This window comes from Cervus elaphus, chromosome 8, assembly GCF_910594005.1.
Source record: "Cervus elaphus chromosome 8, mCerEla1.1, whole genome shotgun sequence".
NCBI classification, from domain to species: domain Eukaryota; kingdom Metazoa; phylum Chordata; class Mammalia; order Artiodactyla; family Cervidae; genus Cervus; species Cervus elaphus.
The window spans coordinates 48,447,551-48,469,383 of NC_057822.1; the positions used below are offsets into that span (position 1 = coordinate 48,447,551).

Sequence of the window (21,833 nt, forward strand, 5' to 3'; positions counted from 1 at the left end):
TGTAGTCCATGGCGTCCCAAAGAGTCAGACATAACTGAGTGACTAAGTACATGTTCTGTAGGAAACAGTCCAAGCTCCTTGACAGTTTGATCCATTGCCAGTCTTCTTTCCTGGTATTTACCAAAGACACCCATCTCCCCACACAGCCTGTTTCATTTAGGATTACTTTGCAAGAATTACAAATTAATTAGTTGTCCTGGGCTTCCCTGGTGACTCAGAGGTTAAAGAGTCTGCAATGTGGGAGACCTGGGTTCGATCCCTGGGTTGGGAAGATCCCCTGGAGAAGGAAATGGCAACCCACTTCAGTACTCTTGCCTGGAGAATCCCATGGATGGAGGAGCCTGGTGGGCTACAGTCCACAGGGTAGCAAAGAGTCGGACACGACTGAGCGACTTCATTTTCACTTTTACTTTGCAAGAAACGGAAAGCCTGAGAAATAGTTGCTTAAACAATCAAATTTTCAGGTTAGAAAGTCCAGGATAGGACTCCATTAAGTCATCAAGAACCAGAGTTCCCTCTATCTCATTTGTTGTCCATCCTTCATGTGTGGCTTTCATAACAAGACCATGGCTACATGATACTTCCATTCCAGGAAGAAGGAGGGGAAAGGAGCAAAAGGAATTCTACCTTTTATTTGGAAGGGTGCCTTCTTTCCTCTCCCTTTCCCACTCTGAGAGACTTCCATTTACAGTACGTAGGCCAGAATAATATCACATCTGCAAGGAAGATGGCAGAGCAAGATTTTAAGCTGGGTATGTGGGCTTCCCTGCTGGCTCAGATGGTAAAGAATCTTCCTGCAATGCCAGAGACCTGGGTTCAATTCCAGGGTCGAGAAGATCCTCTGGAGAAGGGAAAGGCAACCCTCTCTAGTATTCTTGCATGGAGACTTCCCTGTACACGGGAATTCCTGGCAGGCTACAGTCCCTGGGGTCACAAAGAGTCGGACACAACTGAAAGACTAACACTTTCACTTCATGTGCTACCCCAAACAGTGTCTAAGAAGAAGGGTGTATTTCTTGGGTTGCCGTAATAGAATTCCACAGACTCCATGGCTTAAACAACAGTTCTAGAGGCTTGGAAGTCCAAGATCAGTGTGCCTAATTGGAAGTTAGGACTTCAGCCTATGAAATGTGGGGGCAAGGGGAACACTGTCAGCCCAAACAAGAGGACATGTGGAAGCAGTGAGCCACAGAAGCAAGCCTGGCTGCTGCATCCCCTTTGACCTGTGTTCTCCCTTTTGCTCCTTCTCTGCCGTTGCTCAGAAACTTCTTTCTCCCACATCTTGGCTATCAGAATTTTCTCCATAAAATTCTACCGATTGCCAGTCAGGACTGATCTGCTTGTCCCTAATTCTAGCTCTTGAACTAAAACTATGAAACTGTGAAACTATGAAACTGTCATAGTTTCATGCCCTCTGGGAGCCATCATGTTAGGTTGCGTTATGTGCAGTTCTTAATAATAATATTTATTTAGCATCTACATGTTTGGGACCCTTTATGTGCATCATTTCTAAATCTCGCAACACTGAAAAGCAGGATTCCTTCACAGATGAGGAAGCTGAGGTGCAGAGAGATTAAACACTGTTTGCCCAGGAGAATGGCAGAGTCCAATGTTGAACGTCGTTAACTATAGTTCCGAAACCACCGCAGCACGCTGTTTCTCTAAAGAGAGCGTCTGCTCCAGCACCTCCATGCACCTCTTTGCAGTCTCAAACTTAGCGATGCATATTTTACACAATTGGAAATTTGGTTTCAAGATTTTGAATCATAACTATCATTTTGAATTCTTTTTCAGGTAGACTCCCTATCTCCTCCTTTTGTTTGGTTTGGAGGGTTTTTTATCATGTTCCTTCACCTGCTGGATATTTCTCTGCCTTTCGTTTTGTTTAGTTTGCAGTGTTTGGGGTCTCCTTTCTGCAGGCTGGAGGTCATAGTTCCTCTTAACTGTGGAGTCTGCTCCTGTGGGTGGGGTTGGACCAGCGGTTTGTGAAAGTTTCCTGGTTCGGGGAACTTGTGTCTGTGTCCTGGTGGATGGAGCTGGATCTCTTCTCTCTGGAGTGCAGTTCAGCGTCCAGTAGTGAGTTTTGGGGTGTCTGTCGGTTTGGCATGACTTTGGGCAGCCTGTCTGTTAATGTTCAGGGTTGTGTTCCTGTTTTGCTGGAGGATTAGCACAGGGTGACTTGCACTGGAGCTTGTTGGCTCTTGGATGGAGCTTGGTCTCCCGGTAGGTATGGAGACTTTTGGGTGGGCTCTCATCTATTAATGTTCCCTGGGGTCAGGAGTTCTGTGATGGTCCAAAGTTCTGAAGTTGAGCCTCCTGCCTCTGGATTTTGGTCCCCCTCTTACAGTAGCTTCAAGACTTCTCTGTCCACACAGCCCCGAAGACAAAAGCCCTCGGTTAACGGTGAAACAACCCTCCACAGTCAGGAACACCCAAAAAGTTTCACAGAGTTTTACAGAGAAGAGAAGAGAGAGGAGGGAGGGAGAAGTGACCAGGAGGAGAAAAGGGAGACTCAAAGGGGAAGAGAGCAATCAAGCCAGTAATCAAATCCTTACGAGAAAATGGATACTAAAAGTTAGACTCTTAAAGGTATAAAATTGATTACAAATATCAAAAAGCAAAAATTAAAAACCTGGAATAGAGATTAGACTCTCAAAAGTACAATATAAAAAAAATTGAACACACACACAAGATTTTTAATGTGGAATTTATTTTAAAAATGAGGTTTTCTTTTTAGAAAGGTAATAGTATGCTATAAAAAATAAAAGTTAAAGAGTAATAAAGAACCATATTAAGACAGTAGTATAAGGGAAAAAAGAAAAAGGATGGAGAAGAAAGGGAAAAAAAGAATAAAAATACAAAATTAAATTAAAAAATAATAAGCCCTAAGATAAAGACAGACATAATATTCATTAACTGGAAGTTTCACTGTTTTTAGGATGTCATTTTTCTCCAAAACAATATGTATATTAAATGCAATCTCAGTGAAAATTCCAGCAGTCTATTTTAACTCTACAAGCTGATTCTAAAATTATAGAAAAGCAAACAATTTCAAATAGTTTCCAAGAAATCTCAGTAGTAGAGATGATGTCATCTTAATTCTCCAACAGTAATGTGCTTCCAAGTGGCAGTGAGTATGTTTTAGATTTCTGCTAAAAATACTACCTCCTGAATTTTCTGTCTTTAAAACACCCACTTCTAAAAACTGGGTTATTTGTGTTGAGGTTTTATGAGCTGTGTAAGTATTTTATATATCCTGAAATCAAATCTTTTATCAGAAATATGTTTCTCTGTCAGTGGTTTGCCTGCATATTTTCTTAATGATGACTTTTGATGAGCAGAAGTCTTTTTAATAACGATGAACTATAATATCAATTTTTAAACTGTCGTTTTCTTTGTCTTAACTATGCATCTTTGCCTACCATCATATCTCAAAGCTTTCTCCTGTATTTTCTTCTAGAAGCTTTATAGTTGAGCTTTTACATTTAGATTTATGAGTCACCTCAAGTTAGTTTTGTATATAATCTGAGGAAGGGTTCCAAGCTTGTTTTTTCTCCCAGTATGAGTATCCAGATATTGACCTGGGTTCGATCCCTGGGTTGGGAAGATCCCCTGGAGAAAGAAATGGAACACTACTGAGATTTCTTGGAAACTTCCCCAGGGCTAGGCTCACAGAATGTATTCTTGAAGGGTAAAGGTATGTTATTCATTTTATTTTGTTTAAAATAATTGTATAATACTTTATGCACCTAAAGAACTAAAGAGCTCCCAGAATACTAAGAACTAACCATCAATTTGTGGGGGGAGAGTTGTAGGGAGAGGGGTTGTTGGTTTTTTTAAAATAACAACTCACTCTATTTCAGAACTCACAATTGATGAACAGCACTAAGAAAGGGAATCATTTGCCCATTATGCACAAAAATATTCAAAGAAATAGCCATCTGAATTACCCACAAATTTTCCCCTTATCTGAAACTACTCCCTTTATCTACAAAATATGTTCCTGGAAATTTAGGTAGTATTTTAATAATGGTGGTTTTTTCCACGTGTTTAAATAATTTTATCAATGGGTTAAAATATGAGGTCCATTACAAATTATATGACTCAGGGGTGAGGGTCTTATTTAATAGTCTAAGATGGAAACTTTCCTCATCCCTTTTGTATAAAAAGACATGTTATAGCACGGTTTCACTAATGTAGAACCTCAGGTTCATAATAGACATTTCAGCTCAAACCAAATCCATGTTGTATTATGAATTGGATAACAGTAGAAACTTTACTTTTTTCGAAAGAGAATAAAGAATTTATATCCAGTTTCTAGGGCTTTTGCTGGTGCAGTGTATTCAGCAGAGGCTAACACAGGTGTGAGTTATGGATCTTCTCTGTCAGTGGCGTGGCGTCTTGACATGCCTTGTACTAGGTTCCTATGGCTACTGTAACGAATTGACAAAAGGTGGGTGGTTTGAAACAACAAAAAGTTATCCTCTGACAGTGCTGGAGGCCAGAAGTCTAGATCAGTATCACTAAGCCAAAATCACGGTGTGGTCAGGACCACTTTCCCTCTGAAGACTCTAGGGAAGAATCTGTTTGTGACCTCAGCTCCAGAATGACTTAAATGGAAAAGTATGTGTGGTCACAAAAGTGCCACACTCCAATCTCCATTGGTTTGTGTGCAGTAACTAGACTGAATGTTAACTTACACTTTACTAGTCCCCTGAATAGTCAAGTCAAATAAAAAAAATATTTTTTGCCTACCTACACTTATATCTCCCCCCTTATTAAAAATTGGCATCATGTAAATCTTTAGATGAACATAACAAGATAGACATGTAACAAGGCTCAAATTTCAAAAGAAAATTATAAGAATCTAAACTCAAGTATTACCTAAACAATGATTAATTCTATAAGCATTTGTGATATGCTGGCCTATTCTATGCCAGGCATTAATGTAAGCTCTGAAGAATCAATGATAAAAAAGACATGATGCTGACTTTAAGGAGCTCACCTTGGAACAATGAGATGTGTGGAAGCGAATATCATTATCCAAATTCAAGGTAAAAGCTGTTGAAGTAATGAAGTTGTTCATTTTTCTCAGGAGACGTGATATCTGCAGTGAGCCTTGAAGGGCAGGGAGGAGTTCTGAGAACACGCAAGGGTTAGAGAAGGCATTCCAGGCAGAAGCAACAGTGTGTTCAAAGGCGCTGAGGTGGATGTGTGGGTGTTATTCATTAGACAGGTCAGATGGCTGGGCTGGTAGGACAGGGTCATATTGAGGGTCTTTACATCAGGGTTGAGAGCTTAGACTTTATCTTACGGGCATCCCGAAGCCACTATAGCTGGACATGATGCTAGTAAGCTTTTTCTGAGCCGTGTGACCTTGTTTTTCTGTTGTGTCTCCTTCAGGGTCAATTGCAAAGCCAAGTTTGTTACCAGCTACCTCAGGCTCTCTGCTGCAAAAGCAGACTGACTGCTGGAAAGCTTTTTGTAAAGTCGTAAGAAAGGATTTAGCCTTTATATTTTAAGAAAAATCCTTCACTCACTTGTTATGGCTTTGGAGGTACCAATGTGGCCTGAGGTGGCAGGGGTATAGAGACCTGCTTCTCCAACCCAGCTGAAAGAGCTTGATGTATATCCCAGTCACCTGGTGAATCTAGATGTCTATTTTATTGCTCCATGTCTCTGAGCTGGTTTCAGATCATGCAGGATTGTCATAATTTTTACCTTTTGTTGCCTCTACTCCTTAATCTTAGTTGCAGGAGAAATAGCTTGATCTTATGGCAGCATCAAAAGATATATGCTGGCTGTCCCTCTTTGCCCAGCCTGTGGGTTTTGTGTTTCAGGAAGGCTGGTGGCAGGGAGGAAGGCCGAGTGGGGAGGGACCTTGGGGGAAGGGGTTTACTGCTGAAGGCCCAGCAGATGATAACAGAGATCTGATTAAAGCAAAGGCTTGGAAGCAAATGCTCTCAGTCGGCCTTGGCTTCTGGGGTTTGCACACACCCTGGTCCTACACAGCTGTAACGTGGTTTTGGAGGAAGATCTCTTTTTCTCCTCAAAAAAAAAAAAAAAAAGCAATCAGCCATATCATGGAGGTGTTCAAGAATGTCACTGGTTTAATAAAACCAACTTTTCTGAGTCGAAGCCCCTTTATGACTGGAGTTGGGGAGTAGATATACAATTTCAGTGGTTTCTGGACCTTCCCTCACTTCCCCAGGGTCTCACAGGATCTGGAAACTTTATGTAGCCCCAGGATATGAGGGGTGAGCCTCTCCCATCCATCGAGGTCATGGTGGGTTCTCTTTTCTTCTGTTCTGTTCTTGACAAGAGGCTTATGCCTCTTCTCCCCTCTTCTCTTTAGTCTATTTTCAAACCGAAATCTGTTCACTACCACAAAAAGCGTTTACAATCGCTGTGAGCAGAAAGCTGCCTGGTGTACTTTTAGTCATGTGAGCAAGCTTTCCATTACCTCTGAAGTTCTCATCATCACTGAGGAAGCAGTCTATAAACAGTCATTTTTCCTTTCCCCTACTCAGACCAGGGGGAAGAAAAGATAAAATTCTTGTCCCTGTTCATGATACAGCTAAATAACTATACCAGCTCTGTTTTGTTTTGTTTTTTCCCTAATAAAGACAGTAAGGGTTTGAATAGGTGATATAGTACAGCAATACAATAGTTTTAAAATTTCTCCATGCCTCCCACAATATCCTCTTCATTCCTCTCTTCATTTTTGTTGTTGTTCAGTCTCTAAACCATGTCTGACTCTTTGCCACCCCATGGACTGCAGCACGCCAGGCTTCCCTGTCCATCACCAACTCCCAGTTTGCTCACACTCCTGTCCATTGAGTCAGTGATGCCATCCAACCATCTCATCCTCTGTCGGACCCTTCTCCTCCAGCCTTCAGTCTTTCCCAGCATCAGGATCTTTTCCAGTGAGTCGGCTCTTCATATCAGGTGGCCAAAATATTGGAGTTTCAACTTCAGCATCAGTCCTTTCAATGAATATTCAGGGTTGATTTCCTTTAGGATTGAATGGTTTGATCTCCTTGCTGTCCAAGGGACTCTCAAGACCTCATTTTACCATTATGTTTGAATTTCTAATCTAATTAAGTTTGTGATTCAGTCAACATTTATTAGATTTCTTTTATGCAGTAGCCCTATGTTGAGTACTCTGTTTTCCTCCTAATATCTGGTTGAGAAATGTCAGCAAAGACCTTCATTTAGATGGATCTAGGTATGGAAGGCTGAATATCCCAACCGCTACTTTTACAAATACTCTATTTAATGAAGAGGCAATTTAGATGAGAAATTAATGGTTTGGGAACCTGAACTATCTTGGGTTTTTTCTTTTCTCTCTCTTTTGATTGAATTTCTCAACTGAATAATTGAAAAACATCTACATAGTGCTGTGTTGATACACTGAAAAAAAATCATCAGCTTTATCAATGATACCTTCTGCTTTTCAAGGCAGAGACTTGAAATTAAGAAAATATATATATTTTTAAATATATAATTTCTTTTAACAATCAGGAAAACTCCAGTCTTAATGAATAGATGATAATATTTATATGTTATTTTTAGTCCATTGCTCTTTTGAGAAACTATATTTCTTAAATGCGGAGCTCTTAAAAGGGAGAACAAATGAGCTGTGTTTTGATATAAATGGAACTAAAATTAGAAATTATTCAGAGATAAATGGATTTGCAAATCTACTCTAATTTATTCACTCTTTCCCATTTCAAAAGTTCATTGTCTATGGATTGGGCTCAGTGCTGGTACTGGGAGAAAGTAAGGGTGAGCACTGTTTAAGGAGTTTGCAGTATTAATAATCTCATTAATATTCCAATTTTATTAGGCTCTTTAACTTTAAAGTCCTAGAGTTTTAAGAAGAGTTAGTGTACTAAAATTCCAGGGTGTTCATTTACTCACTTGACCACAGACACTTAAACAGACTGAAGTCTTACGATCAGGTCAGTGATAACAGCACCTCCTCTTGATTCTATTTGCTCTTGTAGCCACTGCCTCTCTCTTTCCGCTCTTTCTTCCCTTCCGTCCCCTCACCCCGACCCCCACTGCCACAGCACATACGGGTAAACTTCTCAAGACTTTGATTATTGATTTTATCTTTCCTTCCCTCTCCGTCCATCACTCACTTTTTTTTTTTGACTGCGCCATGCAGCATGTAGGATCTTAATTCCCTGAGCAGGGATCGAACCTGTGGCCCCTGCAGTGGAACCTCGGAGTTTTAACCCATGGACTGCCAGGGAAGTCCCCGCATCCGCCTGCTTCTAAGCTGACTTTCATCTCCATCTACCTAACCTCTCCAACACTCCATCTTCAGTCCTCACTTTACTCCACGTGTCACTTCTTGTAACATTTTATTCTCTTCCTCCATCCTCCCCTGGTTCCCCCGGTCTCCAGGGTCTCCTTTCTGTGTGTGTTTGTGCTTAGTCACTCAGTTGTGTCCAACTCTTTGCGACCCACCGGACTCCTTGGTATAGATTCCAACATAAGGCTCGTTCATGTTAAAATTTCTCAAAGCTCAAGTTGTAGGTCACCTTTTCTTCTCATTTTCTAATCTTCACTGAGGTAATCTCATCCTTTGTATACCAACAACTCTCATATTTGCATCTCCTTCCTAGATCTCTCCTCCGAACTTCAGACTTGTGTATCCAACTGTATACTCTCCATCCCCACTTGGAGATTTCCGAGGCTCTTTAAACTCAACATGTCCCACCTGGAACTTACGATCCTCATCTCTTTATGCTGGTGTTTGATATGTCAGCTAATGGCACTATAGTTCTCTCAGCTGCATTATCCTGAAGCCTAGGGATCGGTCTCGAAACTCTCTTCCCCTTAGCTCTGCCTTCCATAGTATCCAGTACATTACCAGTACCTTCTAATCATCTCTCAGATCCATCCATTATTCTGCATCTGTGCTACCTCCCTAATCCAAGCTTACATCTTCTCCTGCCTGGCTTATTGCAGTAGTCAGCAACTGGTCTCTCTCTTTTCTAGCTCAATCTGTCCTCCACACTGCAACCTGAATAGCCTCTTTAAGTTGCAAGTCTGATCAAGTCACTTGGATACTTAAAACTTTTCAATCACTTAGCACTGCTTGCAGCAGAAAGATTATGATCTGACCACTTCTACAGGCCCATCCTGCATCAGCTCCCCACATTGCTCCCTCTGCTCCTCAGATATTAACTTAATCTCAGTTGCTTGAATGCCATGTTTCTTCTGATCACAAGGGCCAGCAGAGTTGTTCACCTTCTGAACAACTCTTCTCTCTCTGTCCCCCCTAGGCTGCCTATGTAACTCCCACTCATCTACCAGATGTAAGGTCAGTTCTTCACAGAAACCTTACCTGATCCGACATACTGCATCAAATCCACCTGTTCTGCACTCACAGCACCACAATCTCAGTAGAAGTTGTCATCCTTGATATTTATACATTTTGTCGTATAAAGGTTTGATTAATGTCTGTCTTGCCCACTAATCTGTTAATTCACTGAGGGCAAGTGCCTTTATTGAATTAACAGATTAAATAAATAGATTTATAATTCTTATCATTTTATCCTCAAAAACCCTGTGCAGTCCCCGGCACATAGTATGCATTCAATATAAATTTGTTGAATAAATGAACAAAGGCGTGAATAAATGAAGGTCATAATGACCCTCCCAAGGTCAAGATGGCAAGACTAAGATTGTAGCCAGGTACTCTAAATTCCAGTACAGTTACTGTGAAAGTGGAAGTTTAGTCACTCAGTCGTGTCTGACTCTTTGCAACCCTATGGTGGGCAATCCTTAGCCCTCCAGGCTCCTCTGTCCATGGAATTCTCCAGGCAAGAATACTGGCGAGAGTTGCCATTCCCTTCTCCAGGGGATACAGATTACTAACCTTCTCAACAAAGAGCTTGTCCTGGATTGTTCTGAATTATCAGAACCAAAGCAACTTCAATTCATCAAGTCCGATTACTCAACCCTACACTTTTCTGCAGATGCCATTTATTTAGCAAGAGGATGCTGTAGATAAGGCAATATTTTTTTTTTCTACACAAAATGTATGTTATCTTTTTGCTCTATTTGAAGGGGTATTATGATAAACCATGCTACTATTTAAAACTTGTAAAGTTTCTTGAGATTCCCAGAAGAAATACAAGTTATGGGTTACAAAAGAGCAATTTATCTCTTGCAATAGAATTTTCTGTTTAATTTGAAAGGCTAATAACTTCAAAAGAACATTCTCTTAGGTGGGACAGTCATCATCATATTCCCAGCTGCTGTGTATATACCTTCTCTTAGAAGTGAAAAAGGAGAAAGCCATTCTGCTGTGTGGAAGTGCTTTGTGTATTTTATAACATCCAAATAAAATGCTCAGTGGTTGGAGGAGAATCTTCTGTATTTAGGACAAATAGGTTCTCTGTTAGCCCAGAAGAAGCCTGAAGATGTGATTTTCAAGGGTCTTTGTGCTGTGGAAGAAAATGGAATCATTATTTTTGAACTCTTCCTGCTCACGTCAGTGACTCCCACCTGCAACTGATCCACTGGTTATAAGTAGCCATGAATCGCCTTGCAGATTGCAGGCAGTGTAACCAACCAGGGCCAGGCAAAACCGAACTCCTGGTAAGCTTTATTAGCTCTTTCTGTTGAGTTTTGTTTCCATTTTACACCTTGGGGTGGGAGACAATCTCTACTAACACTGGTGTGGTGTGTCTTTCTCCGACCTGTGTGGAAGGTGTACATTTTTTTTTTTCTTCTCTTCGAGTCTGCTGTCTTAACACTTAAAGTAAATTAAGATGGGTTGTTGTTTGCTTTGGGTTCTGCTGTTGTTGTTATTAAGAAATACACTTTCTCTGGGACAAGGGCTTTTTTTCAGTTGAAAAGGCATACTCACTTTCTAGGCTGTATTCATAATTGCTTTGTTTGTCACTGGATAACCTCATTCTCATAGACTCCTTTAAGCTAATCAGCTGGCTCTGGGGGGACCTCATTAGCAAATGAAGAGGAAAAAAAGAAGACTGCAAAATTCAGGTGAATCGACATACTACTTCTTCTTCCTTCTTTCCCTCTAAAAATGTTTCCTCTTTCTCTTCTCTACTTCTGCCCTCCCTCCTCCTCCCTTCTCTTTTTCTTTTCTTCAGTCACTCCCTCTCTGGTCGTCGACATTCCTTGACCCTTCCTTTCACTCAGCTTCCCTCCACCATGCCCAAAGCATTCCTGCTGCTGGCTGGTGCCCTGGTGCTACCTGGGCTTGTGCAAGGAGCCATGCTGAGAAATGAGGAAAAATGGAAGCCCCTCAACATTCCTAGAAACCGAGATCTGGTAAGAATAGCCACCGGGACATTCCGGGCTGTGGGGTGAAATCAGCATCTCCCTGGAGTTATGCTCACTGCACTCTGCTAGACAACAGTGGAGACAGGCTGCCGAGGTTGAGAAGATGCCCCAGCAGGGCTAGAGGTGAATTTTGCTGGCCTATAGCCAGTGTTCTAGTGTTTCTCTAGCCGATTTACATTTGTTTCTGTGTGAAGAAACAAATTTATATTTAGAAATGATTTTATACACACATAGCACATTACATTTGTAAATGATCTTATACACATATTGACTTTATAGCCTTGATTTCTAATAAATATACAAAATTAAGAGCGTAACAGGGAATTGCATTTTGCACAGCTTAGGTTGAACTGATAATAAAACAGACTGTCATATAACCAATACTTGCAAAGCCCAGTTGCAAAATCTGAGGGTTAACCTGTATTCTTGTCAATTTGCTAGGTGTTATTTTCAGCATAAAGTTATCTTGGAAATAGAATTCAAAATATCAGTAAAAATTCTCATTTAAAAATATGCCAAATATAGCAAACATGCTGACTTTATGATTTCACAATACTATTTTTCTAAAGAAAATTATGTAAAATATAACAATATAGTATCAAAATAATCTAATAGCACTTGCATAGCTTCTGTGTATTTGCAGAACACACAGCTGAAAACCCCACATCCAAAACGACTGGCTCTGTTTCACCATCAGTCAGAGAGGAGGCATCTGAGCTCTGAGCACTGTGGGGTTCAAGGGGCAAAATGAGGGAAAAAATACTCACCTTTGAGTGCTTGGGGTATTTAAGTTATAAATGACATTGAACATTTCTTTCTCTCTTCAGTTTTTTAGGACTCTTCAGGCATATTTTAAAGGAAGAGGTCTTGATCTTGGGAGGTTTTCAGATACTTTCTCCGTGAATGAGAATCCCAGGCCTCTCTCCTTGCAGTCAGAACTTATTGCTTCTGCATTTGCAGATTATGAAGAACAGAAAAACTCCCTCTCCAATTACCTCAAAGGCTGACTGTTTCCTCTGAGTGCAGGTAAAATTTATCCCTTTATCCCTGCTGCTGCTGCTGCTAAGTCGCATCAATCGTGTCCGATTCTGTGCGACCCCATAGACAGCAGCCCACCAGGCTCCCCCGTCCCTGGGATTCTCCAGGCAAGAACACTGGAGTGGGTTGCTATTTCCTTTTCCAATGCAGGAAAGTGAAAAGTGAAAGTGAAGTCGCTCAGTCGTGTCTGACTTTTAGCAACCCCATGGACTGCAGCCTACCAGGCTCCTCCATCCATGTTATTTTCCAGGCAAGAGTACTGGAGTGGGGTGCCATTGCCTTCTCCCCCTTTATCCCTAGATCTCTCTAAACATATAAGTGAGTCATAAAGAGGTTTGGAAAATATTTATTTGAATAAATGATTTTATTTCCTTACATAAATAAGTGCTCAATTCTGATCATACTCGTCACTGTTAATACTCAGATTTGGTTCATATATTTTACAGTCTGGTTTTAAAAAGAAAGGACAGTTAGTAATTTTCAAAGCATAGCTTTCTGGGGAGAAGAGATATATTAAAATGGTAGAATTATCACTCAATAGAATTATGAAATACAATGAAAAATCACCTATTCTTATATCTTTTTTCAGACCAGGTCATATAGCTAAATTATGTGGAAAATCGTATGTAAAGAAATATATTGAATTGTCCAGTTGGATTAAATAGAAATTAAAAAGTTAAAAGAATGGTTTCTTTGGGAAGAAATTATTAAGCATATATTTGAGCTTGAACTTCCTCACCTAGTGGGGAGGAAAAGGTAGAATATTAGTAAAGATGGCACTTTATCATGGGGAAAAATTTAGAAATTTATGTCTAAGATTTAATTTTTTATTCATATTACTTTAGCATTCCTATCAAATAAATACCTACTATTTAAAAAGGAACACGTATGGTACAAAGAAAATACATTATGATTCTAGTCTATTAACTTTTTGTTTTTCTGAATAGTAAAGGGAGCCAAATCATAATTAAAATCTACTCCCATTCTTTCATGGGCATATGGATGGAATTATGAGGAAGCAAACCATTGTTGCACTTGATTATGATTGTGAAAGGATTTTGATGATTAGCTACTTTAAATGTGATAACTTAAAAAAAAATGATTGTTATTCTAACAAGAGGATGCAATTTACTGTGTGGCATATACACTTGAAAACTGTCCTATAATGAGAAAATAAGATACAAGAAAAACAAGTATATTAATGAAGGCTTCCCTTGACTACTTTTCACACTCAGCCCCAAGGGTAATAACATACACTAAAAAGAGAATAATTATTAATACCACATATCTGTTTCAGTATGGGACAGTATTGCATACAAGCTGTTTTTTAAGCCTTAGTTTATTCATCTATAAATTGCATATATGGATCTCTAACTCAAAGAAAGTTTTAGGGAAAACATCAAGTACATATACTCATGTAAGCACAAAACGAGATAATGTTTAAGGGCAGAAAAAAAAAGAGCACCATTAGTGGTACTGTAATATAATAAGAATTATTCAACTTTGTGAAAGAAGCAAAATTTCTGATTTGGAGAATATTTCATAATTACAAGCTTTCCAGTTCTAACAACTCTGATTAGGAAATGAAGACAAGAAGAGTTTTCACTGAAATATGTTGATCTTTGGGTCTTTGGGTTAATTGCATAATCTTCATTTCTATTTCACTATAATGTTTTCTTTTTCTTTCAGAAGTCTGGTGGTTTTAAAACTACAGATGAAGCTTCTCACTAGAAAAATTCAGTCTTGATCATAGCTAAGTTTTTGTGTGTGTTTTTCCCCCTCCACTTTTATCAGTCTGTAATCATTTTATTCTGTATTTCCAGATTTACATGTAAATAGTTTGAGCTTTGGGACATATGTGACTTATGTGCATGGTTTTTTTCCTACTCAATAATCATAGATATCAATATAGCACTGCATATATTTGCAAGGATTACAAAAACACCATAAAGTCAAAGGAAATTATGATCTTATAAATTAGTTTCATTTCAGCTGTGTTCTATGTTTCTTTTTTATCGTTGGTGTTTTTATTTGAAAGGGACATTGATCATTTTTACTTTAGTTCATTATCTGTAACAGGAATTTGGGTTTAAAATGTATCGTTTTCCTAAACAGAATATACATTCCCATTGTCAGCATATGCTATTAAAAGACCCCATAGTCTTAGTTTCATATCAAGAGAGAGTAAGTAATGAATATCCACAATTAAGTTGAAATGGAAGACAAAGAAACGTGGGATTTTAGGAGTTGCTTGGGCCTCCGGGAGATGTTCTCTGCCCTGATGTTCAGAGGTGGACATTGTGTTACAGCAGACATCTTGGTTTAGTCGCTAAGTCGTGTCCGACTTGCAACCCCATGGGCTGTAGCCTGCCAGGCTTCTTTGTCCATGTGATTCTCCAAGCAAGAATACTGGAGTGGGTTGCCATTTCTTTCTCCAGGGGATCTTCCTGACCCAGGAATTGAACCCAGATCTCCTGCATTGCAGGTAGATTCTTTATCAACTGAGCTACAAGGGAAACCCCACAGCAGATATCTTAGGAAACTACAGCCTCAGGAAGGGAGGGTAGAAACAGGCAGATTTCCCTTCTTTCATAACCAGTCCTCTTCCTCCACCCACCCCTCCCCAACTCAGGCTGAATTAGTCTGATTCTCATATTCTTATTTGTAACAACTACTTTTGTTTATGAAGAGCTGTATCATTTTTTCTGATTTCTGCAAAAATAAATAAATAAATAAAAACACGTTGTGCTGGAAGCACACACTGTAATCCTAATGACATTAGTCTGTACGTTCCAAAGTAGTTTTATGTGGCTTTTTTGGTGGATGATTGAATATGAATAATAAAATATGCAGGAACAGGTTATATGTCTGGTTCAGTATGTTCTATGTAAGTAGTCATATAAGTGTCTGTTTTCCCTGGAGAGTTGTGAGATATTTGTGAGCCAAGATCATATCTAAGCCATTTTTTATTTCTCCAGCACCTACTACAATGCCTTGCATATAGTAAGCACTCAAAAAATACTTGTTGAATTGAACTAAATGTGTGCTATTTTGCTATCAATAGCAAATGTAATGGAAGCTGCTTCTAGTTAATGCCAAGATTTTTTGTTTAACCATTTAAAGCATGTAACTAATTATTGATATTATTCCTCATAAAAATATAGCCTATGCAGACAAATGATAGAGTGGTGGGGATCCTTCACCACTGTCCAGTTCCACTCAAATACCTAAGGGACAGGCTTTCCCTTTTCCTTTCACCACTCCTGCTCTGGTTGTCAAGACCTCCAAAAAGGAATGCTTTAGCAGTTTCAAGGTCTTTGAAAATGAAGAGCATCCACAAGGGACTTTTAGCTGTGAGCTTGCAAAGTCTCAGAGGAGCATGCATCCTTTCTGCTGAAAAATTCCCCACAACTGGCAGGTAGCTGTCGATGGGAGGCCTACACTCCACTAGACTAGAGTTTCTCAATGGTGATGGGATTGTCAGTTGGGGAAGGACAAGTCTTCATAGTGACCATTTAGCACACCTGGTCCCCAGACAATATATAGTGGCATATTAGTGATCCCCCCCAATTATTTTGACAACCAAAACCTCCCTAGTAGTGTTTCTACAAGGTCACTGGGGAAGTGATTTTGTTCAGGCTAAGAACTGTCGTCAACGGAAGAGTAGTGTTTCCTGCAATGAAAATACTAAGTGTTCTGCAGGTGATCTAGACTCCCAAGGGGTCTGTGATCCTTCTTTCTTAGGTCCTTGACAGCCTCTCAACTGCCTCGGGTCCTCTTTGATGAGCATCCCATTCCCTGTCCCCAGGACATGGCCTGTTGGCCCCTATCCCAGGTCTAGTGTGGTCAAGAACTATTAAGGGTGCAAGATTTTGTCCAATTTGCAAGCTACACACTAGCTGCTACAATTTCACAAATCTTGGTGGACCCTGAGATCCCTGGGTCTGAGGCAACAGATTTTATTATTCATGGCTCAGGAGGCAGCTTGAGTTTTACATTCGCATTCGTTCTCCTTGTCCCCCAGGTATCACGGGGGCCATGTGGGGGTGGGTCCCGGTGTTTACTGGGCATGAGTTGATTTGTGCCACAGCCAAGGAACCCCAAACTTAGGAAATCCTCACTCATACAAGGGGGCTACATGCCCAAATATGCCCAACCTTTGTCCCAGAGGGAAACATCTTTATTATATTGGTCAGGAAACAAATCTGTCCTCTGCCCCAGAGGGAGACAGTATTTCTGTGTTTCAAGGCTGTTTGTTCTCCAGACATCCTTGAAAAGATAGCCCAGAGGGAAAGCAGTGACAAGCTTTTGCAGAGAAGACAACCATGGAAAAACTGCCTCCCCAAAAGCGTCATACCCCATCTTGACTCCTCCACTTGAGAAAGGGGAGTCGTGACCTCCCTGTGTACGCTTCATGCTCTGATCATCGTATAAATTCAGTGTTCTGCTTTCTGCTTTCCTCAGACATTTCATTTTGATTCTCAGAAATGAGTCGGAAAGCCTGAAAAGTTTTTTCTTGCTATTTTCATTACTGCTGTAACAATTCCACTTCATCTCAAGGTAATGTGGATGCCTCTGACTCACCAGTGGACACATTACTTACAAAGAAGTAGAGAAAGGAAAAGCAGAAAGATTACAATTTCAAGACATGTTGCTATAATATATTCTGACCTATAAAACAATGGTCATCGAGGTGTTCCATAGCAGAAAAACTGTCACCCCCTTGCTCCCTCTCCAGTTCTCCACAACGTGAATCTGTATCTTCACAATTGTTATTCCCATATTCCAGGCATCCAATAACAAAATAAAATTCCATGGACAGAGGAGCCTGGCAGGCTACAATCCATGGGGTCACAAAGCGTTGGACACAACTGAGTGACTGAGCACACAGGCCATCTGGGTCTCAGGAGAACATTCTCGTTACCAGATGGCTGCTCTTCTCCCTTTGATTTCCTTCTTTTCCCCTAGGAGACTTAGGACTAGAGACTCTTGATTTCCTCTCAAGTGCAGTTCCCTGGATGCCTGGAGAAACTCAGGGGGGAATTGACCCATTAGGAATTTCTGTGAGTTACCTTGCTAGCCTCCCATATTTTATACCCAGATAGGGCCCTGGGGATCCTTTATCATGAGAAAAGAATGACTTCTAGCTGTGGGATATTTTTCTCTCACCTGGGAGTTCCCCTCTTGCTGGTCCTGGTCCTCATTCTGCCATCAAACAGTGGCTTTTCTGCATCTGGATTGTCATAAAGAGGCACTAGTGGCCGAGTCAGGTGTTAGGCTCCCTGTAACTTGTCCTTGACCTCAGCTTCATATTGAGCTGCATTCCATACTTCTACTCCCTTGCCTATTCCAAAGGCACTTTCAGTTCCATCCAGTTGAATTCATCAATGTGGTTTAAGCACAGATTACTAGCCTAGAGAGGAGAGTGCAATAAGATGTATCAGGTAGTGCTGTTCTCAAGATGTTGACAGCAAATGTCTTTAGAATAGGACAATAGAGAAAGTTATAATGCAGTGTAAAATATAAAGCACAGGAGGGTGTAGGTTGACGTAGAGTTCCACTGAGGAGAGGCAGTTGTTGTTTAGTCCCTAAGTTGTGTCCGACTCTTTGTGACCCCATGGATTGCAGCGCAGCAGGATCCTCTGTCCATGGGCTTTCCCAGCCAAGAATACTGGAGTGGGCTGGCATTTCCTTCTCCAGCGGATCTTCCCTACCCAGGGCTTAAATTGGCAGGCATATTCTTTACCACTGAGCCACCAGGGAAGCCTCAAGGAGAGACAGTATTAATTCCAATTATGGGATTTCGAGTCAGATAGACCAGGCTTCGAATCCTGGCTCTACTACTAATTAAAGGACGCTTGCTTCTTGGTAGAAAAGCTATGACAAATCTAGACAGCATATTAAAAAGCAAAGACATCACTTTGCTGACAAAGGTCCATATAGTCAAAGCTATGGTTTTTCCAGCAGTCATGTATGGATGTGAGAGTTGGACTAAAAAGAAAGCTGAGCGCTGAAGAATTGATGCTTTTGGACTGTAGTGTTTGAGAAGACAATGAGAGTCTGTTGGACTGCGAGGAGATCAAACGAGTGAATCGTAAAGGAAATCAGTCCTGAGTATTCATTGGAAGGACTGATGCTGAAGCTGATACTGTGGCCACCTGATGCGAAAAGCCGACTCATTAAAAAAGACCCTGATGCTGGGAAAGATTGAGGGCAGGAGGGAAAGGGGGCGACAAAGGATGAGATGGTTGGATGGTATCAGCGACTCTATGGACATGAGTTTGAGCAAACTCAGGCGATAGTGAAGACAAATAATAGAGTGGGGAAGCTTGGCGTGCTGCAGTCCATGGGGTCACAAAGAGTTGGACACGACTGAGCGACTGAACAACCAAAGATCAAATTAAAGAACAAATATTTTTAAGGGAAATACTGTAGATGACGAAACACTTTCTTCAAGCACGTTCCCCAACTCCTTAACAAGCTTAAACCAGAGGCTTGAGCCTAGCTGCAAACTCCGAGTCCTGGAAGCTGGGAGGGTCCAGATCAGGTCCCGCCTACTCGCGCGCTCCTATTGACGCCTCCAGGAAGAAGCCTGGATTAGAGGCGCAGCAGCAGCAGCAGCAGCAGCGGAACGTGAACGCGGCGGCTGCGGCGCAGGCCGAGCCAGTTTCCCGGAAGGACTTCGGGTCCTTGCTTTTAGCGGCTCGGCGCGGGGTTAGCGTCTGGGAGCCTCTGCTGTTCCGTTTCTCTGTCCTGGTTCTTGGAACTGCGTAGCAGAACCCCGCAAGCATGTCGGGGTTCAGCCCGGAGCTCATCGACTATCTGGAAGGGAAGATTTCCTTTGAGGAGTTCGAAAGGAGAAGAGAAGAGAGAAAAACCCGCGAGAAGAAAGTGAGGAGATGATAGGCCTGGATGCTCTGTCTTGTCGCCCTAGCACACTTAAGAGATGTGAAGGACCCACTAACCCCATTCACCCTTATGGGACGGGCCGCGTACCTCTAGCGGTTTCTTTCCCCTTTTACCGAAACTCCGGTTCTCACATTATCCCTGTGCTAAACTCTTTAAAACATTTCACTCACCAGAAAGCTTTTGTCTTGGTGGTAACTACTTCTCTCTTTACTGTTGTTAAATAGTACATTTTTTTTTTTTTTTTTACTTGAGGGTAGCTTAACGCTGGTAGATTAAATGGGGTGGAGGTGGGGTGTGGGAAGTTGAGCTTGGAGTCAGTTTGTATCTGGTTCAAGTCCTAGCTTTGCCGCTGTATTTTTGTGACTTTGAACGCGCAACTCACCTCTCTTCTTTAGGCCTCAGTGTCCATTTCCGGACGGAGTGGTTGCAGCTCCCATTTTTGAGGAGTCTGCCAATGGTGTGATGTAATCCTCCACAGAAAGAGTGAATTTTTTTGTCTGATAACAAAAAATTCTCTGGTAAATGAGGAAATACATGACTTTTTCATTTCTCTTCACTTGAAGTCGGAGGGAAAATAAAAGTAATTGCACCTTTTGAGGTTAGCTGTTGGATTCTTTCCTAAATCATGCAACCAATAGTGCCCATCTCTTTTCATTTAAAAAGCAAGGCTGAAAAAAAGAAAAAAAGGCTGCAATGTTTAGATTAATGAAAGTATCAAGGTTTTTAAAAGTATTTTTTACAAATGACTGATTCAGACTGAAGAATGAGACCCAAGCACAATGACATGCTTTGACAATATTCAAATTTAGATTCCACATACTATGTATGTGTTCAGAGCTCAGGTTTTATAGAAATAGAAAATGAGACAGATGTTCTATTCTCAGCTGGAAAGAGCTAAATGTGCATTTGTTTTTGGAGTCATTAATTAATTTTTAATCCTAGAGTCTTCAGGAAAAAGGAAAGTCATCAGTTGAAGAAAATCCAAATGACTCTGAAGTTCCATCATCATCAGGAATAAACTCTACCAAATCTCAGGGCAAAGATGCCAATGAAGGTATGTTAAGATCACTGCCTGCATTAAATGTTAAGGGTATCTAATAATTTAGTGAAAGTGGTTTTTTTTTTTTTTTTAATTGCTGTGGTATTCTGTTGTTGATACCTGGCTTTTTAGGAACATAGTACATGGTATATAATAGGTGCTAAATATGTATTTGTTGAATTATTGATTATAGCGCTGCTTAGTGGGTTGTGTTTGTGGAGAAGGGTTTCAAATCTGCATCAATGTTTGGGAGCCTTTTGGGGTCATTGTTTTTTAAATTGACCCTCTCACGTGGTTGCTAATTATTCCAGGCTATACTCCCCTAAATTGTAATGAATTATAATTCTATACAAAGGGCTTCCAAATCACTTCTTTAATTATGAGAGGTAAGATAGAAATGTCAGAGTGGATGGCCAGTTGGCTGTCCACATGGGACCTTACACACAGCATAGATATCTTGGTGTGTTACCTCATTCCAGGGTCCAGTCCTCAGCTCCGCACGACCAGATACTAAATTTGGTTACTGCACCCAGACCAATTAAACTTATGAGAGCCTAAGTGATGAATTAATAGGCAAATTATTAATTTCTGGTGATTGATCAGAATACTAATGATTGTGGTATCCAGTCATTCATATCAAGTAATCTGGGATGCTGAACTATCAATTAGAATTTAACTTTGGGCATAGGGTCTAATTGAGAACTAAAACTTTCTTGCCTTACTGGGTAGAAATGGAGGCTGTGCAGGAGAGCTAGGTTCTATCCCTGGGTCGGGAAGATGCCTGGAGAAGGGAATAGCTACCCACTCCTGTATTCTTGCCTGGAGAATTCCATGGACAGAGGCGCCTGGGGGCCACAGTCCATGGAGTCACAAAGAGCTGGACATGCCTGAGCAACTAACATTTTCATGTTATAAGGTCTAATTGAGAACTAAGCTAAACTTTCTGGCCCTAGTGGGTAGAAATGGAGGCTGATTCTTTTCATTTTAAACAAATAAGACTTTACACAGAGAAAACACTAGTTGGGTGAACAGAAAATGAACAGGTTTTGTCTGCCTCCTTGGACCAAGTGGGAAAGAAAGGGCAAAGAGGAGAGAGAATTAGGATTATAGATTCTTTGCTAGGCAAGTGGAGTGAAAAAGCAGGCTGAAGTTGTTCTAAAATCTGTGAGTCCTTCTTTGTCTGCTCAGAGGAAGAGCTGCTCTTCCATCGTACTGTTGTCTTTGAGGTGCAAGTATAGTAGCAGGGGTGCTTGCCAGTTTTCCGCCAGTGAAAGTGAAAGAGTCAATCGCTAAGACATGTCTGACTCTTTGCGACCCCGGGGGCTGTAGCCCATCAGGCTCCTCTGTCCATGGGATTCTCCAGGCCAGAATAAGAGGTGGTCAAAAAAGGTGGTTACTTGAATCAGTGCTTTCTGCTTACCGTGAGCAGTCAGGCATACTAGCCTCAGTTCAAGCTCCCAGTTTCCTAGGAACGTATTTTGTATACTGACTTTGTATTCAGGAACCTTGCTAAATT

General features: G+C 40.9%; 2 protein-coding genes across 3 annotated transcripts in view; both read left to right on the forward strand.

Moving 5' to 3' along the window:
* Window positions 1-9,693: 9,693 nt before the first annotated feature.
* On the forward strand, window positions 9,694-15,217 carry C8H2orf66 (chromosome 8 C2orf66 homolog). 2 transcript variants are annotated; one of them, XM_043910634.1, is made up of 4 exons: window positions 9,694-11,028; window positions 11,188-11,319; window positions 12,159-12,357; window positions 14,059-15,217. In XM_043910634.1, the coding sequence occupies exons 2-3, from the start codon at window positions 11,200-11,202 to the stop codon at window positions 12,336-12,338; spliced, it is 300 nt and encodes a 99-aa protein (XP_043766569.1). In that variant the 5' UTR covers window positions 9,694-11,028; window positions 11,188-11,199; the 3' UTR covers window positions 12,339-12,357; window positions 14,059-15,217. The 2 variants fall into 2 exon arrangements, with proteins under 2 accessions (XP_043766569.1, XP_043766568.1); XM_043910633.1 differs by having other exon boundaries at window positions 9,694-10,620; window positions 11,139-11,319.
* A 3,772-nt stretch (window positions 15,218-18,989) lies between these two features.
* GTF3C3 (general transcription factor IIIC subunit 3) overlaps window positions 18,990-21,833 on the forward strand; it is a 28,578-nt gene continuing 25,734 nt past the window's right edge. Inside the window, exons 1-2 of the mRNA XM_043910507.1 lie at window positions 18,990-19,260; window positions 20,221-20,332. Of these exons, the coding sequence (XP_043766442.1) occupies window positions 19,159-19,260; window positions 20,221-20,332 (214 nt within the window). The 5' untranslated portion in view covers window positions 18,990-19,158. The remainder of the gene's footprint in view (window positions 19,261-20,220; window positions 20,333-21,833) is intronic.

Coding starts and splice junctions, on each gene's coding strand:
- C8H2orf66 (XM_043910634.1), top strand. CDS start 11,200: ATGCCCAAAGCATTCCTGCTGCTGGCTGGTGCCCTGGTGCTACCTGGG. Junction 11,320..12,158: donor TTCCTAGAAACCGAGATCTG/GTAAGAATAGCC, acceptor TTCTCTCTTCAG/TTTTTTAGGACTCTTCAGGC.